The following is a 14,269-nucleotide window of genomic DNA, read 5'->3' as shown; positions in this document are numbered from 1 at the left end:
ATGCTACCCAGAAGTTACTGTTAAGAACACTGCTCTTATTGATCTACATTAATAACCTAGACTTGGGTACACTGCATAATTTCAGAGTTTAAAGATGACATGAAACTTGGAAAGGTGGTAAGCAATGAGAAGGATAGTAACATTTATTTCAGGAGGACTAGGCAGACTGGTGAAATGGGCAGGTGCATGGCAGGTGAGATTTAACATCAAGAAATAAGAAGTGATACATTTTGACAGGAAGAATGCGGTGAGTAATATGGCCTAAATGATAAAAGGGTGGGGGAGGAGGGGGTGCGGTTGAAACAGAGACACCTATAGGCTTCTGTACCAAAATCTTTTGGAGGTGGCAGGTGCAAGGACAAGTTGAAAAGGCTGTCTGAAAAAAGACAATCCTTGGCTTAATTAATGGTGGCAAAAGCAAGGAAGTTATGCTAAACCTTTATAAAACTCAGGTTGGTCTCAACTGGAGTGGTGTGTTCAAATCTGGACCCTACACTTTAGGGGGTACGTCATGGGATTAGAGAAGCTGTAGAAGAAATTTACTATAATGCCACCAAGAATGAGAAACTTCAATTATATTTAGAGACTAGAAAAACTGGAATTGTCCTCCTTAGAGCAGAGGAGATTAAGAAAATCTGATAAACCAGGTAAGGCTTTGGTAAAGTAAATAAAGAGAAACTTTCCAGTGACAGATAAGTCCATTTCAGCAATGAATTGCTACCTGAAAAGGGGTGGAAGCAGATTTATTTATAAAATTTTCTAAAGGGAATTGAATAAATACTTGAAGAACAAATTCACAGCAGTATGCAAAAGAGCAGGGAATAGGACAGATTGGATAACTTTACCAAACAGCCAGCACAGATACAATGGATTGAATGGCCTCCTTCCATGCAGTGTCCATCTATGATTCTATAAAGTGTTAACTAATGCTACTCTTTTTGCTTCTGCCCTGAAAAACAGACATCGATCTGTCAGCAGGTTGAGCTAGCTCCTGCACAATTCTATAAATTAAGTGTGACCATAAGGATGAATGGGAAGGCACTCTTCCTTACCGGTTTAACTAGAGCAATGCTATTCACTGGTAATAGCAATTCTATGAGACTGGTACATTTCAAAAGCCAGTAGGGTAGTAACTGCACAGCAGGAAAAGACAGTGAAAGCCTCATGTAAAAGCTAATCCTACCAGTGACTACTGATGCTGCAAACACAACCTTATTCTTTATACATAACGGCTTTATACATAACCTACAGGATAACACAGATTTAGATATGACCAAATTCTTTAGTTGATATCTTTGTTGAAATCAGCATGAACATCAATGGCATAATGATGGGTCAGGCTGATCTTTAGCCGGAGTAAGGGACAGAGAGTTACCAGAGATTTAGCAAGGCTAAATTGTGCAAAGGCAGCTCAGGAATTTAAAACACATTCAGAAATTAGAGTATCTGGCTGATCTACCAATGTATTTTTATTACTTTAGTTCATCTGAACTTACTATTACTGCTCAGAAAAAGGACCATAAAGATATACATCCACAGTTAAATGAATATCTCTTAGCTCGTGTTGCTCTATCCAAGAGCCAACCCACTTGGAGCATTTATAACAAGAAAATCTGATTTTCCGCCATAATATTTGGCAGCATCTTACAGAGCCCAATGAAACAAAAAATTGAGCAAGTTAAAGCTTCAGTTACAATGAGCTGAATGATGAAGTACATGTCAAGTTCAAGTCAAGATTGGGATGCAAAACTGATTGGATACTTTATCAAAAAGACTGCGATCCTAAGATTAACCACTTACTGCAGCTGGACAGGAGTTAATGCTTTTAAAAAGAGTAATTAGGTAAGTCAGACTGTGCGCAGACATTAAGTGCTTTATGACTGGAGGCAAATTCCAGGCTCTTTACAGGCTAAAGATTAGTGGTTTAAATTTTGTAAGGGGGCAGGATTTTTTATTACAACATTATTCCACTAGGTAAATGAATTGGTACATTGGATTTTTCCACCCACTATGACTAGAGATACCAATGTTCATTATTTAATGGATTCCACAGTACAGTGCAAATAACACTTCTGTAAACCTCAAAGCTAGTTTAGCTGTATCTGATTTAGTGAGTAAACACTTATCTATTATCAAATTATGCTTTACAGCAAATCTGAATAGATGATGTATTTCAGGATAAACAGAATCTACCATTTCGTTCACGCATATTATGTAATAGCACTATAATCACACATCTTGATATGCAACTCATACATAGAATCCCACAGTGGTTCTAATTATGCTTTATTTCAGTGTTTTTATTAAACTGTTTCTTTTGCTCATACCATTCCCCAGCAGTAAGGCAATTAGGTGATCAAGCCAAGTCTGTTCGATACGACAATGGGATGAGCTTTATTAAAGTAGCAACTGATGAGGTGCTTTTCCTTTCTCAAGGTTAGAAAGAATAGAGGGGGAAATGCTTTTCTCCAGAGAGCAAGGCTGCTGCTAAAACTGATGTCTCACGGTTCAAAAGAGATTGCAAAGTGAGTCCCTTGACTTGAAGTCTAGAAATGAGATTTTCTTTTTCAATACCAATCTTAAATCGACATAATTTAGATACAATGATAAGACTTTGGATAAAGCTGCATTTCAGACTATACTGGAAGTCAGGTTGGAAAATCCAAGTCCAACATGGAACAGAGTTGTCAAATGTTACAGCATTATTGCATTCCAAAAATTAAATAAAGACCTCAATTTCCTTCTGTACCTTTAAAATAAAAAAAATGCTGTTTTATTATTCTGGTCTTTGTTGCATTCTCTTCCCCCTTCAGAGTAGACAACAGGCTCAAACCATGGCACAAGGTCACCTCACAACCTTTGACCACTCTTCAGGAAGTAGGTAAGATTTGTGCTTCTTCCATCACCTTCCACACAACCTGACCAAGGTGGGGAAATCATGGTCACACATCTGTTTCCTACTCTTGTGTGCTGAAATTCAGTGATTTTGCACAATGCTAATCTATTTTTCTTTTAAGATTTATTTAAAAATAAATCCTGCAATTTGCATTGCCAGATTTTGAGTTTTCTTAACTAGTTCAGCAGCCCGTTGTGATCAAACAGTACTAGAATTACAGTCCTCCTCAGTTCTACAGGATATAATGAGGGCTGCAGCTCATTGGGATATCCCACTGTTTATATTAAAAATTCAGCCATAGAAGCTAAATTAACACAACAAATATACTTTTCTGCAGTGTATAGTTTCAACAATTCCTACCATTTGTGCTCGCAAACATTGCAAATAGATTATCTTCCCATTTTGCTAACAATGCTATGACGCTTAATTGTGTGGGGTAATTTGGCATCAAGACGGAAGGAGGAAAAGAGGGAAATATGCAGAGTGCTTTATATACAACTCACATGCACTACAGAAAATCAGAATATAGTCACTGAAAAAGACAGTGACAACTTTCATTTCTATTGACCTCCTCACACACAGGAAGAGCAATATTTTGAAGCTCACAGCAATGGGTAACAGTGGCTGCTGAGTGGAAAAGAAAACAAAGACTGAAGGTTTGGGGGGGTGGAGGGAGTGAACATTCAGTCAAGAGAGTTTTTTTTAAGGTGGCTTTTAAAAATAGACATTGGATGGCAAGGCTGAAATTTCCACAAAGTAGGGCATAATGGCTGAAAGGGTAACCATTGACTGACTATAACGCTAGGGAGAACACAGGACAACAGAGTAGTTCAAAAGTATTTGCCTCCAAGCATTGCTGCTATATGTGAGCTAAGACAGTTTCCGACCAGTTCACCAAATAGAGAACCTTGCTATAAGTCACTTGGTTACTGAAGTCATCTACTCTACTCTCCTGAGAAAGAGTGCCATGCAATAACCTTCAGGTCGACCACACTCGCCCAGCTGGAAGAAAGTTGTGGCAGCAGCGTCTACCTTAAAAATAATGGGGACAATAAACAAAAAATAGCAAAACATCAAAAACACCCAAAAGGTCACTGTAAACTTTCTTTTTTTTTTAAAGTGCGTTACCTCAAATGCAGACGATCATATTCTAATGTATCATAAATACTGGATATAAAAACATGCCAAGTAACACCAATTGGAAATCCAGCAAAGCATGCAGTCTGGGCCTCATAGAACGTGAATGAACTAGCTCCGATGGCCACCTCCTTTATGGAGAGGGGATAGACTGTCAGAGCATTAGTTTATCACTATGGCAACCACTTGCTTTTTTGGCTCAATTGAACTGCATTGCTATGGCAATACATATACAAGAAAGAAATTCTTCTCCAAAGCCAAGTAGCAGATGGCAATGAATTCAAAGTCACATGCACAGGTTTAATGAATGCTTGCCTCGTGCTGTAAGGCAGGCTCACTCCTCGACACACGCTTCCCATGGCTGCGGGGGGCCTGACCCTAGACACAGGTTTACAGACAAAGGCTGGTCTTTTTGGGAACGGCATGAGAGAAATGTTTAACACTACTGTTATACTGTCATATTACCAATTCAATGGTGAATTTGTCAATTTAACACCACAGCACTGAAATGGTCGTCCCACTCATTAAAAAGAGCCGCTGTAATTACCTGTCAATAGACCAAAATGATAGTCTGATGTTGCATTAGCATGCTACTGGCTCCTGCTATTGTACTTAATTCAATATCCAAGAAAACAATTGGGAACCAGCCAATCCACTTACTGGCACAAGTTGGACCTCATTAAGCCACAGACACACCAGTAGGCAAATTTTGCTATGACTATCTGCAGAAATAGACAAGGCTCTTCATTTTCTCCAGATCCCACAGCATTAATACATAATACAAACAAAATGAATATATTCCGATAAAAGATAATAGACCCGAAACATTAGCTAAAGGCAAAATACTGTGAAAGCTGGAAATCCGAAATATTAGATGTTTCTCTCTCCACCGACTGACTAGCATTGTCCATTTTTTTTTTCCACTGGGGACAGTGCACTGTAATATCAAGCCCCAATGTTTTCCAAGCTGCAGCAAATGTGAAAAGTTTGACCAAACCACTAGACCACCCCAAATCTACCTAACTGTTTAATTTAGGTTAACAGAATGCGAGCACCAGGTTGTAAACTTAATAAGTAAATAACTGTTTATTGAACAAACTATTAACCAGTGGCAAAGAAATATGAACAGCTAATTTCTAACACTATAACGTAAACTTTACCCCCTTCTTAAATCCCTATATATACACACACATACAAGACGCATAAGACACACAAAAACATGGATTTTAAGGGTGGGATAAAACAGTTCAATAGCACCAATTCCGGTTTTGCAGGATTCGATGGGCTGATTTTGATTAATATCTTCCAAATTCTTTTCAGTTCTTGTTGAAGACACGAGATGGTCTTCCAACAGGTCTTGTTCCTTTCAGGCTATGAGCTATTCTGCTGCACAGCTTCTCACACAAAGCCTGGTCAGGAGCCAATTAAAACGTTGTTGCCAGGCAACTCCCTTGGTCCAGGGCTCCTTTCTGGCACCATCCTGTCTTTCATGGCACACACTGTTCCAGGACTGCAACATTGTATCTCTCTCTCATTCTGTTCTAATGAACATGTCTTTCAACCTGCAGCCTTTGTAATTTTAACCCACAGTCCAACAGAAAATAAAAAGATATGTTCTTTACAACAGTCCAACAGAAATAAAAATATATGTTCCTTACAATACTGATATATTAGCTACATGCTATTCTTCAATTCATCTTAATCAGTATACAGCAAGAGGCCTATCATAAATGGGCGCGGTGCATTCAATGGGAGGAGGGAAAAGAGAATGAGGAGGAGCTAGGGTGAAATTTTGGGAACAAAGAGGAAAATTAATGCATTCAAGTAGAAACTGTTCTTCATCTTATAAAAAGTTGTATTCACTCTTGAAACAGAATATGCAGAAGAACAGTCTAAGTAACAAGATGGAAGATCATTTTCACAGATAAAGGAACACACAATGGGAGGGTAAGGGCAGCACTGCACATGCTCAGTGCCCCACTCACCAGCATCAAAATCAGTGGCAATTTTAATGAGAAAAGAGTCAATGGCACAGTCAGCAGTTTTCCAACACTAACCTTCACTTTTAAGATATTTAAAAATTCCCTAGCAGGTGCAATCACTAAATTATAGTTAACTTTGCACTGATTGAAGCTCTACCATAGCCATCACTAAACTGCAGTACGAGGTGGCTTTCTATACTAGTGTTCCAACTAGCCAACTTCATTCCCAAGTTACACCGTAGTTCGACTTGTGTTAACATAAAGCTGAAATCACTTTGCAGGGACACAAACTCCATATTAGAGATGGTCTTAACCATGCCTGCAAGATGCTTGCCATAACCTGTGCAAATTGCCAAAACAGCAGCCTGTTTTAATGAGAAAGATGTGCGTGGTGTGCTCAATTAAAACATCTCAATCATACAGTAGGCTGCATTCTTAAGGTTCCAGATATCAACAAGAAAATATGGAACAGAAAATGAAAATGGTCATTCAGCCCACTGTGCTTATTCTTGCTGTGGAAGACATGTGCCTTCGCCCATCACAAACTCTAATCTGCTGAGAAAAATTTCTAACCACTGGTAAAATTTCCAGCTTGAAGTTCTGGCAAGTTTCCATAAAATATACCAAAGAGCTATCAAAGTTATAAATTACACCACTCGACCGCGATTAGGTGAATTTACAGATATTTTCAAATTCCAATAGCAAAAGAATCGCTACTTTGCGTGCGCTCAATTATTTATCAATGCACCATATTCTTAGCCACTTTCTTTTTAACTTTTCTTTTAAAAAGGAGTTAATCGACTCAACAGCAGATGCATTTAATAGCCTTGTTTCGCCACAGTAGTGGCTACAAACTACTGATCCCTAGACTCATTAGAATTTCTATTCTGCCCAATTTCTACACTCAGCCTCCAATTACAGTTTAAGTAAATAAAACTGCATACATCCACAGTAATACTTCAACAGATAAACAGACTGAAAGGATGTTAAAATTAATAGCACTCATTCGCAATGGTTTAATTTTAAGTATCACTAAGCATGATCTTTCTAAGTAGTGATCCTGCAATCCACATTGCTACCATTTATATCAGAAGTTAGTGGCCGAGGGCAAGTTTTGAATGTAAATCTGGTTTGTCAAACATAACAAACATGAAAGTAAGTTCTCTCAGCTACACTGATTTTCACTTCACTTTCTTTCCCATGTAACTGATTTAGCATAGTGCTATTGCAGGCAGGAATGGGCAAAAACCATGCCACCAATGAGTTGAAATTATCCTATCCAAGTCCTTACAACAATGAAGTGGATTCATTGCCAAGAGCTGGGAAAAGGTTGGCACTAAAATAACTGCAGCCTGTTTAAAATCAATAGCTAGCTAAGCGTGTCAGCAAAGTTTGTTTTATCTAGACCTTTTTTTGATTCATTCAGGGGATGTGGACATCACTGGCAAGGCCAAAAAAAACTGAAAATGCTGGAAAAACTCAGCAGGTCTAACAGCATCTGTGGAGAGAAAGAGGGAGTTAACATTCCGAGTCCGTATGGCTCTTCTTCAGCTCGGATTAATGGAATTTAAGTTCCACCAGCTGCCGTGGTGGGATTTGAACCCATGTTCGCAGGACATTAGCCTGGGCCTCTGGATTACATGACAACACCACTACGCCACCATCTCCCCTTATTCTGCTAAGTGATTTCTCCAATTTTCTTTACCACACCAACCACTGCATTACCCGAATTATAGTGATGTTCAACCAGCTCCTCTAATATGTCTGTTGAATGTCTGGATTTAGTAAGTCAGAGTCAGTCTCAAGGGGCTGGTAAAACTTCATAGTTAAAATTAAGCCAGAACAGCATAAGCCTCAACTGTTATTTTTCCAGTAGCAAGAGTTCCAAAGGCTGCAGCAGCAGATTGGGGAACAGGGTAGAAAACATCACAGTGAGATTGGGAACTGGGGACGTCAGAGAATTGGGATCCCACAATATTGTGTGTCTAAAGCATAGGCTTCAAACAAGGGTGCGAAAGATCATGGTATTTCTGCACATTTGGGAATGAGTACAAGTACAATGTCCAGAGAATTTTGCGCTGTGTATTATTTTTATGACCAGTATTTGAGATATTGAAAATACATATTACAGAGCATTTAAGATTGGGCGGGGAGTGGGCTAAGCACAAAGTTCGAAAACCACACATCTAGTCTATTCAATTTCTTTCTGTGACCTAGAATTCACTGACAGGAAAGAGGATTTGCACAGTGAGTTTTTGCTCATTTAAAGGTGCCTGCAGATATTTGCTTAAGGAGTTCCACTGTAACTGCAAACATCAACATCAAAACATACGCAGATGCATGTACGGTGGTTTTAAAGTTAATTGGACTGTTGGAGAAACAGCCTTGCGATATCAGTGGGGCGGCTTTTACAGCAATTGGGCTGAGAGCCAGCACAGGAAACCTCTTCAAGAAATGGCTCTCTGATCATAAACAGACACGAAATGGGGTTTAAGGGTTCAATCCCAACACCCAAAGCTTCATTCACCTCATTTATTTCTAACTCCAAATGACTGCACCAGAGCATGTGGGAGATTCCTTGCTATTGCATGAATTGTTGAACAGTTAATAAACAGGCAGCAGTTTGCATTGTTGAAGTAACATCCAAAAAATCAACTCATAGAGAGCAATTTAAAAAAACCAATGAAAACCGGAGTATTCTCAAAGATGTAGCAATGCTGACTGAAATACCCATTTCCTGTTGGCATGCACATCCAACAATTCAGCAATGAATCAGCAATGAATCAGAGAACAAATCTGGTATGGAGGTTTCACTTAACAAGGGACAGCATGCTCTCGGTCTCTGATTGTGTATACACTCCTCTGACAATTTTAGTTCCTATTGTTGCAGCAACTTTACATAATGCAGGTGTAACTGAATGTTTAACGTAAGACGATTTCATATAGGGAAAACCTGGGAGAGATGTAATTGCTACTGATTCAATTGTGCTCTGAAGTAAAGTGAGCTTAACTGTTTTGCTCCTCCACTGTGCCAGAGAGACACTTCTTAAAAACTGACCCACTGGGGCTAAATTGTGCTATGCTAAAACATGCACTCAGACCACTGCAGGGAAATTGAGGGGAGAACATTGTGGTGCTCTACCTTGAGCAAACTACGTGATTATCACATCAAGGCACTGCACAGAACAACTAAACAGGTAGCAAAAAAAAATGTTTGCTCATTAATCACTGTCACAGAGGCAGCTTTACAGTACTTTTTCATCAGAAAGAAAAGCTTATTCCAAAATAACACCTTTGTGCAATGAAACATTCTAAAAATATTACAATGGCTGCAGTGTCTTTTATCAAAGTTAGCCCTTCCATTTGTAAATATATGACATCTGCATTGCAGTTGGGAGTTGGTCCAAAATGTATATATGTATACTGAAACATTTCAATGCTGACCTGTGTTTAATCCACACAAAAAGTCACGGTAAACAAATTTACAAACCAAGCTTTTCCTCTAATTCCTAAACGGCTTTTTATTCATTAATCTATCAACACAACAACATTACAACAAAAAAGGGGAAAAGTTAGGCCTACTTAGTAAAATATTAGCTGAAACAATAATTGGCTGGTGCAATTATTTTTAAAGGCCACTCAATTATTTTGTTACTAACTGCTGCTGCAGCATTTTAGTACATAATGAGATGTTGCAGTTGTTTTTTTATTGAAACCACACGTAGACTGTGCAAAACCAATTGCTTACGAGTCTTTAAAGGCAAAAGTATGATTTCCATAAGAATTTGGTTTCAACAGAGTAGACTGGGCCTTCATGCAATAGTGTAAAGGGATGACAGTGAGTCTGTGGCCCGTTTTCCATCTCTCCCGATTCTTATTGCTATTCACTTCACCAGAAGAGATTTAAAACGGGTTGCCGATTCACTATTACAAAGTCAAAATTACAGAAGACTGTGGAGGCCAAGTCACTTAACATATTTGAGAAGGAAATAGAGATATTTCCAGACTCGAAAGGTGTCAAGGGGTATGGGGAGAGAACAGGAGTATGGCGTTGAGATAGACGATCAGCCTTGATCATATTGAATGGCAGAGCAGGCTCGAAGGGCTGAATGACCTCCTATGCTCCTATTTTCTATTCAACTGCTTTTACAGGTTTATGTATAATACAGAATAGTCATCTGAAACTGAAATACACAACTTAGGATTGACATAAAAAAAGATTTGTTTGAATTAAAACCCTATTTATGCTGCAGAACCAATGAAGCTGCAAACAGCATGTGATGTGCACTTCCTTGAATGGGACTTGGCAAAACTGCACTTCCACTCAGCTTTGACAACTACAGAACTACACGTGTGCAGTTAATACAGTCACATCTGCAACTTGACTGTTCTTTTGGCAGATGACCTGTACAGTGCAAAGTAAAATCGCACAGCAGTCAGCCATGAGCCAAGGCTACCTGCAGCCTGAAAAAAATCCAGCACATCCAACGGTGACTCTTTCCACTGCTGGATCTTTAGATTCTAAAGGTAGATCAACAGCAACTTGTTTTTAGGTAGTGTTTTTAACATAGTAAAGCCAAAGCACTTCTCAGGAGCGTGATCAGGCTAAAAAAAATCAAAACCATTTTCCCTGTAATGGTGTATCCAGCCTCTAGACTTATATGCTGCCTCATTTAAATTACAGCGCTACCTCCAGAGGTAGTACGAAAATATAAAATAAAGTATTAATGCTCCAAGCACTTTAGTGTGTTGTCTAAGGCATCCACAAGGATAACAATACAACAAACTGACATTGACTGCCAAGTGATGTTTTGCAGCATCCACTATTTTGGTTCTGGCTACCGCGGTATTTTGCTCTCAATCCTACAATACAGCAAATTGCTGGCTTTTACGAGCAAGAGACCGAAAGGAAGAGGGCGAGAGATAGGATGCAAAGACAGGAGCAGGCTCGCTAAAGGGAAAGACAGAATGTGAAAAAGATTGCAAGAGAGCTGGAGGTAAAGTGCAAGACAGAAAGGGTGTGTGAGATAGAGAAAATACGAAAAGAACCAGAGAAGGAATGCAAAGGAGTGCATACGAGACCAAAGGGACACTGCACAGAGCAGAGGGAATGTAAGAAAGAGAGAACGAGAGCACGAATATGCGAGGGAGAGGCAGTGAATGCAGAAGTACAAAAGTCTATTTTCCCCCATTTCGACGCTTTATATGGTGTTTATATCTTTTTCAAAAAAGTTAAATATGATCACAATGCTCTGCCATCTTTAACTTAGAAATTAGATACCAAAGCACAGGTGCCTAGGGAATATCCTATTGTGTATCTCCTTCCAAAGACACAGAAACCAGCATAACTAGTTGGCTTTGATTTACCTCAATCCTATTAGCTGAACCTTTAACTATGATGGTTAAACAATTTGCATTTGCAGATATACAGCAGTTTGTGCTCATTCATACAAGACCACTTCAGAAAAGACACTTTCAACATTTTGCAGCTTAAACAGTTTCGAGAAACCACACACATAAAAGCATAACATATGCATGTTTATTTTTTTGAGGAAAGTTAATGCCGCAAATGACTCAAAGCAGTATGCAAGCAAATAAAGAAATAAAGGAAACAAACATTAAAAATGGAAAGCTCACCTGACTCCTGTCCTTGTCTACTTTCTTGAAACATTTATTCAATGACAGATTGTGTCTAACAGAGTTCTTCCACCCAGTCGGAGCATTTGCAAAGTAAGGGAAATGTTCGAGGATCCAGTTGTATATATCCTTAACAGGCAGGCGTTTGCTGGGTGAGTCTTCAATAGCCATAAATATGAGGCAGCTAAAAGAATAAGGAGGTTTGCAGTTAGGGTTCTGCTTGGCATCATAGGGCTGGTCAGAATGAGCAGGAGAAGGAGGGGTATCCTCATCAATATCCTGAACCGGACTGACACTACGAAGCACAGTGTCCCCAAAACTTTTGAGCAGGTTCTTGCTCTCATGCAGCCAGTTCAGGTTTGTTAATTCTTCATCCTCCATGGCTACTCTTTCCAAACGAATGGCAGGCAAGTAACTGCTCGTAATGTCCAGCTCTTCAACTTCCTGGAGTGCCTTGGTTAGTGAGCTCCCTGGATAACACTGGCTCAGTCCACTCGAAACACTAATTCCTGAGCCTTCTGGCTTCTTACTGGGAGGCATGACTGGACCCATTTAGACCGAGGCTCCTAATGAGGCAAAACAGAAAGAAAAGTTAGGCCAGATGCATACATCATCAGTAAATTGATTTCACCCTCTCTCTCTCTGTCTTCTATGCCAATGAGCCAAAATAACTTTGGCTACAAATGGAACTTCAAGTCCCTTGAGCCTCTAAGCAGGAAAATTATATCATGGCTGACAGTAAAGTAATTTAGTTGCACTGTTGCTATAGCAACTTGCTGCTCTGTTTGTGCTTAATTTGCTTATTGCTAGCTTAGTCCACAGGGATTTGACTAGCATTGTACTGCGATTTTTTTTGCACTTTGCAACCAACTTTCAGCAGAACATTTCCTGTAACCTTAACTCAGTATTCAAAACACTGGAATCTGTGGCTGTGATAGGAAAACAAAAACACATGAAACAAGGGGAAAAGTAGCATTGCTTTAAGCAATTTTAAACAGCTGAACTTTACTTACTAGGCATAATTCATTTGGAGGAGGGAAAACACTTGTTTGTGCCCAGAGATTTTTGTGCTCTAGCAATACTACAATGAATTTGATCAAATACTTGATGATGAAAGCAGAACATTACAAATTCCTTCAGCAATAGCTTTCAATTCTACAAAAACATGTAGCACCCCTGTTCAGAGTGTTCCTGACACAAGGTCCTAGTTTCAATGCTCGATCTGTGCAGAGTGTACAGATATCAACCAAGGTGGCTCAGTGCCTCAGCTCCATGTAAACTAGTGGATTGTGCATGTGTGCAGGTGAACAACAATGTGGCTCATCTGTAATGCTCCTGAAGTCAAATATTCTGGAAACACTCAAAGTTTGTGCATTAATCTGGCTTTGGATAAAGATACAGATGTGTAATTTACAGGGTGTGGGTGGGGCAGAAAAACTGGAAAAGAAACCAAGATATATTTCATTCACCTTGCTAGATATCTTGCTGCTAATACAAAAGGAGAAAAAACTGGCCACTAATCTCTGAAAATGTTCCCAGCTCGCAACAAGCCAAACTTCATGCCTATTCCACACAATCATCATCACTGAACAGTAGCAGTGCATAGAGGGTCCTGGATAACAAAGCAAACTGCTCCCATCACAGGCCCTGCTCCAGTACTCCTGGGTGAATGTTCAACTTATTTAAGCTAACATTGGGAGGTGATTCGTATCAAAAAATAATGCATTTATTTTTTGAAGCACTGTTTATAACCTTCCACAAACCAAGGTTAACTAGTATGAACCAGAACTTGTTTTGTGCTTTTCTTTTGTTGCGAAGCACATTTGCTGGGTTAGGTTCATCTACTGAGGAGGGAACTGAAAATAGAAGTTTACTAAGTGCTCAATCACAGCCCATGAACTGAGCAACATGAAACAGTCTCAAAACCGACCACCTCTCCTCCAGAAATTCAATATTTTGTGTGCCACTACAAACAAAAAGCCCATGGGCTCAAATTGCAACCTCCTCTCATGACTACTCAATTGTTCCCCAGACACCAGTTGAGTATTCAGTGATGTTCCAACTCTGCACACACTTCAACATTCCTCATTAGTTAGCCTCAAGAGTGGCACTTTCAGAGGCTGTTGACATTACGTACAAGTCTCTAAAGGAGTGCCAAAGGTACCCAAGTCTGGGAAGTGGTTAGGATGCTATAATTAATTAGCTCAAATATTCCTGCATGAAGAACAGTAGTAAATATGGAGGTGAAGTTGGTCGGTGTTAGAGGAGCAGATACGGGCAGTCTAATTTACAGGGTGGCTACCTTTCCTTTCCCTCGGCTTCAATGATAAGGAAAATCAGGTGCAGTGTCATCAGCCATTCTTGCACTATGGACAATGATTGTTTCACCTTCAATTAGTCAGCTGGGGTAGAATGGCTAATTATCTTGTAACTCCTGCTTATTAGTGTGTAGCAAAGACAACATCAGAATCGGTTGCAGTCAACCCCTTCATTGTTGAACAGACTGCCTGGGGCTCATGCAAGAAGAATGATTACTTGGGTGTTAGGGTTGGCTTAATGGTAACACGCTCAACTAAGTCACTGAGAGGCAATGGGGCTAGATTTGGAGAGGGGCGTT

General features: G+C 39.5%; 1 protein-coding gene across 13 annotated transcripts in view; it reads right to left on the bottom strand.

The window, feature by feature from the left end:
• Positions 1-14,269, bottom strand: part of foxn3 (forkhead box N3) — a 341,543-nt gene that overhangs the window by 221,410 nt on the left and 105,864 nt on the right. For all 13 annotated transcript variants that reach the window (XR_013579427.1, XR_013579425.1, XR_013579426.1 and 10 more), the window contains one exon: positions 11,653-12,218. Coding sequence is in view for 10 of the 13 variants with exons in the window: in XM_078562050.1 (XP_078418176.1) it covers positions 11,653-12,204 (552 nt within the window). In the remaining 3 variants the exon portion in view is untranslated. The remainder of the gene's footprint in view (positions 1-11,652; positions 12,219-14,269) is intronic.

Source organism: Cetorhinus maximus, chromosome 18, assembly GCF_964194155.1.
Source record: "Cetorhinus maximus chromosome 18, sCetMax3.hap1.1, whole genome shotgun sequence".
NCBI lineage: Eukaryota > Metazoa > Chordata > Chondrichthyes > Lamniformes > Cetorhinidae > Cetorhinus > Cetorhinus maximus.
Note: the sequence above shows the minus strand (reverse complement) of the source record. Positions and strands in the feature narration are given on the sequence as shown.